This window comes from Myripristis murdjan, chromosome 21, assembly GCF_902150065.1.
Source record: "Myripristis murdjan chromosome 21, fMyrMur1.1, whole genome shotgun sequence".
NCBI lineage: Eukaryota > Metazoa > Chordata > Actinopteri > Holocentriformes > Holocentridae > Myripristis > Myripristis murdjan.
The window spans coordinates 25,221,521-25,226,520 of NC_044000.1; the positions used below are offsets into that span (position 1 = coordinate 25,221,521).

Here is a 5,000-nt window from a genome sequence, read left to right on the forward strand (position 1 = left end):
TTAATACAAAGTATCTATGGTCTGGGTGAATACTCTTTTCAATCAACCAGTAGGCGTGCGATAAAACCACTCTCTGCTTCATGTCAGCTGGTTCTTTGCCTCCATGTAGTGCCTTAAAACCATTTAACACACACCCACTCATTGATTATCCCTTACCTAATACACGCTAATACAAATACACATTAACGCACACTAATACAAACACACATTAACACACACTAATGCATGATGATGCACATGAGTTTGGAGCAGAGGATTTCTGGGATGATGGATCAGGATCCTTGCACATGTCCATGGGGAGTCGAGGTGCTGCAGGACGTAGTGCAGTCCCATGTTGACTGCATCATCCACTGACCTGTTTGCCCGGTAGGCAAACTGCAGGGGGTCCAGCAGGGGGCCTGTGATGTCTTTCAGGTGGGACAACACCTGTCTTTCGAAGGATTTCATGACCACAGACGTCAGGGCGACAGGCCTGTAGTCATTCCATCCCGTTAGGTTAGTTTCTGCCTGTAAGTCGGGAGAAGTTGAACCAGACAATGGTGGGAGAGTCTCAAAGCAGCATGGGAGGCGTCCTTTAATACCGCGTAGTGTTTTCATGCCTGGTGGGACACTTAATGTGTTGATTATATTTTGGTAGCTCACGTCTGTGGTTTGCTCTGTTAAAGTCCCAAAGAACAATGAGCAGGGAGTCGCAGACCTGAGGTGAGATGTACACACGGAGCAGAATGAACGAGGAAAATTCCCACGGTGAATAAAATGGTTTACAGTTTATGGAAAAGGACTGCATAATGTCTGTGACACTGTGACATCTGTACACCAACCTTTGTTAAAATATAACCAGATTCCGCCTCCCTTTCCTGGTTAGCTCCGGTAGACCGTCCACACGGAGGAGTTGAAAGCCTGGCAGATGTAATGTAGTGTCCGGGATGCGTTCATAAAGCCAGCTGTCAGTGAAGCACAGGGCGGTGGATCTGCCAAAGTCCATGTTGAGGAGCAGCAGTGTGTCCATCTTGTTGGCCAGAGAGCGGACATTCACCAGACAGGAGTGCAGTTTGAAATTGCCGCAACGGCAGTTTAACGAGCATGCTTTCCTCGTCAGCATCTTTTGCAAATCCCAAAGAAAGCTGCTGCTGCTCCAGCTAAACGTTCTGAAAAGCTATCTGTTTCAATGAAAAACAATGAAAACTTTGACCGAGGCTGCCATCTGCAGCACCTATGATCTTGATCTACATTAAAACACACTAATACAACTACACATTAACATACACTAATATACATTAGTACACACTGATATACATCAATACACCTTAATACACATTAATATACATCAATATACATTAATACACATGAACACACACAAATACAAATACAAATTAACATGCACCAATACACATTACTACACACTAATACACACTAATAAATATTAGTACACCTAAATGCTAACCAGTATGACCTCACCTCCCTCTGCTCTGCCAGCAGGCTCAACATGTTCTCCATGTCAACAAACGCACTCTGAATCAGCCTGGAAACACAGCATTCACAGGTACTATCAGTATTGTTATTAGTAGTATTAGTAGTAGTTGTAGTAGTAGGCGTAGTATTATTAAATACTTATTAATGCTTATTAAAATTAAATTTTAGTATTATTATTGTTACTACTTTGCTTCAGCTGTTAGTTTTCCGGTCTGTCTTGTTTTCTATATAATTTCCCCCCCAACTGCAACTTTGGTTGTGTTTTCTATCACTTTTGCAGACGATATACAACTTTATATTTCAGTCACGACTGGATGGACGATTACAGTCCTTCAACAGGATTCTCCAACTGGAAAATGCTGATGTTCTTGTCATAGGCATTATTTAAAAATGTAGTGTACTCAGAGTTAATCCCGACATCAGATCTCCTTTTCACCTCTAATCTGTAATTCGATAATGTAATCTCTGTTATACAGTGTTTTCAAAACTTCTGTCAGTGTGGTCGTTCTTTTTTCTGTATTTGTCTCAATATATTGTATATGTCTATTGTCTATATTGTCTATATATTGTCTTCGTTGCTGTTATGTCATTTTACTATGAAGTACTACTATTTATAATACTATATATTGCCACTCTACTACAAATACTTCTACCTGGACCTACTACTACTAATGTATAGAGAAAGTAGCTGCCATCTCATCATTTTTGTTTTGTTTTGTTTGTTTGTTTGTTTTGACTGGCAGGTTTGTTGGTCTCACCTGTAGTAGGTACCAAACCAGTTGAGAGGCGTGTACAGCTGGATGATGTAGGTTCCAAAGAGAACATAATCCCCCACCTGTGGAATAGGAAGTACACACAGCTAATACCAAAACAAACTGCTGGGTTTTGCTCTTTTCTGTTCTACTGTTTTCTGCTGGGTTCTACTGGGTTTTGCTGTATTCTACTGTGTTCTGCTGGGTTCTACTGTGTTTGACTTGGTTCTTCAGGGTTCTCCTGTACCTGGAAGTGTCCCTGGGTGACGAGGTGAGCACAGAGCAGCGACCCGGCCAGCAGTCCAGACCCAATGATGATGTTCTGAGTTTGGTTCAGCAGAGCGAGTGAGGCTGCACTCTTCCACTCGCACCGCTGGAAAAACAAATCCTTCCACTTACTTTTGTAGAAGATTCAGAAACTCACAGCCTCTAAAACTCTCACTCGCAGTCTTTAAACCTGGAGATTTCTGACCTGATATTTCAGGATGGCTTCCTCAAAGCAGCAAACTTCGTAATCCTCAGCGCTGTAATATTTGACCTGTGAGAGGAAATAGAGTGAGGCGGTGAGACTGACCAATCAGCATGAGGCTGTTTAAACATCACCACCAGAAGACAAGCTGTTTTGCTATCATGGATGTTTCAAGTATGTTTTTATTTGTAATATTTTAGATGGTCTGTGTCATTAAATCCCCCAGGGGATTGATCAGAGTGAAAAAGCTGATAAATAAAATATGTAATATATTCACTGTATAAAAAATCGCAGAAAGAATAAAAATGGGCTGAAAACTAAAAAAAAAAAAATTGTCAAGTCGCTGACTCGTTTGATAAAGGCTCTCATTTAGACACCCACGCATGGCAGCAATTCAAAATAAAAGCTGCCATAAAATGGATGGAGTTGTTTCTTTACTGATGAAACCCTCTGCAGTTCTGTTTGTCTTTTCAGAATAAAAGCCTGATGATTTAACTTGGTACCGTCTCAAAGTTGAGCAGAGAGTCAACGGCCCTGGACTTGGCGTTGTTGTCCTGGTTGTTCATTTCTCGTCTGTACTTGGTCCTCCACTCTGTGATCAGGACAGTGCAGACTGAACACACACACACACACACACACACACAGAGAGAGTCACAGTAGCTACAGTTTAAACTTCCAAAGTTCTGTCATGTGGCCTTAAAGTACTCAGGTTTCTGCTTGTATGTTTTGTGATGTTATGAGTTTGGCCTCCTGACACCAAAAACATCAACTGGACAGGCAGAGAGAACCGAGACCATTTCCTGCTGCCAATATAACTAACGAATATAACAAACAAACAAACAAACAAACAAACAAACAAACAAACAAACAAACAGATGTGTAACAGAGATGGAACACAGGAAATGAGCAAAACTAACCTTACTTTCATTCTTTCTTTGCATTTTTGTAATTCTGTTCTGCACCGCTACACTGACTGAAACACACACACACACACACACACACACACATGCGTGCGCAGACTCACTGAGGTAGAGGACCATGCAGGTTAGGACGATGAGGCCAAACCAGACGTTGAAGTAGGAGATGAAGTAGATGATGGCGATGATGATGTCAGCGATGGTGGGCAGGATGCTGAACAGGATGTAGCTGCACACACACACACCAATCTGATTATTGGAACTGATATTGATTAGTCATTCCTCTGTTGATTAATGCCTCGAGCGTGCAGCACCACTCAGATTCAGTTGTCATGGAGACAAAAAGCTAAGAACTGGAAGCTCTTCAATTAACAGAACATTAGCTTAAAATAAATAAATTAATAAAAATTACCGGAAAATTAGCGCACATGCAGACACACAGGGGGAAAGAAAATTAATAAAAATTATTTTAAAAAGTGACAAGAAACCTGCATTTCTAACGATTAAAATTATATATGATCAATATATTTATATAGGATCTGATTTAGAGCCTGAACCAGGTTCTGGTTTGGGTTCTGGTTCATGTTCTGGTTCAGGTTCTGGTTCTGGTTCTGGTTCAGGTTCAGGCTGTGGGTGTGGCTCAGGTTCTGGTTAAGATTGTGGTTCTGGTGCAGGTTCAGGTTCTGGTTTAGGTTGTGGTTCTGGTTTAGGTTGTGGTTCTGGTTCTGGCTGTGGGTGTGGCTCAGGTTCTGGTTAAGATTGTGGTTCTGGTGCAGGTTCAGGTTCTGGTTTAGGTTGTGGTTCTGGTTTAGGTTCTGGTTCTGGTTCTGGCTGTGGGTGTGGTTCTGGCTGTGGTACCTGAGCAGGTTGTTGATGGAGGCGGTTCCTCGGTCGACGCTGCGCAGAACGTCTCCGGTGCGGCGCTCCAGGTGCCAGCGCAGAGACAGAGCGTGCAGGTGAGAGAACAAACGCACCTGCAGAGCGGAGAGGAGCTGAGCATGAAGGACTGATTGGGCCGTTCATACAGTGTTAATCAACATCACAGATTATATTTCAGAGTGGGATTTATTCTACAGTTAATCAGAGCTATAATCTGGATTACAGCACCATGCACACAGCAGCAGCTGCAGATGATCTGCATGTGAGCAGGTTTACTTACTTTCTCTCTGCTCATCAACACGAATGAAACAAATGAAATGAAGTAAAATGTCAAAGATAGTATTAACCAGTTAATTTGTGTTGTATTCAATTATTTGTGTTATGGTTTCCAGTTTTTCATTTCATAGCTCAGTGTCTCCAGACAGCTCTCTCTCTGTGTGTGTGTGTGTGTGTGTGTGTCTGCTGGATTGATTTAATACACACAGATATTATAAATCTCAGCGAGTACTT

At 42.0% G+C, this 5,000-nt stretch overlaps 1 protein-coding gene across 1 annotated transcript in view; it reads right to left on the reverse strand.

The window, feature by feature from the left end:
- The window catches only part of abcb6b (ATP binding cassette subfamily B member 6 (LAN blood group) b), a 29,926-nt gene that overhangs the window by 18,683 nt on the left and 6,243 nt on the right, over positions 1 to 5,000 (reverse strand). The window contains exons 5-11 of the mRNA XM_030081331.1: positions 4,470 to 4,585; positions 3,719 to 3,840; positions 3,198 to 3,307; positions 2,698 to 2,763; positions 2,473 to 2,598; positions 2,232 to 2,308; positions 1,459 to 1,522 (exon numbers count right to left, since the gene is read on the reverse strand). Coding sequence (XP_029937191.1) covers positions 1,459 to 1,522; positions 2,232 to 2,308; positions 2,473 to 2,598; positions 2,698 to 2,763; positions 3,198 to 3,307; positions 3,719 to 3,840; positions 4,470 to 4,585 — 681 coding nt within the window. The remainder of the gene's footprint in view (positions 1 to 1,458; positions 1,523 to 2,231; positions 2,309 to 2,472; positions 2,599 to 2,697; positions 2,764 to 3,197; positions 3,308 to 3,718; positions 3,841 to 4,469; positions 4,586 to 5,000) is intronic.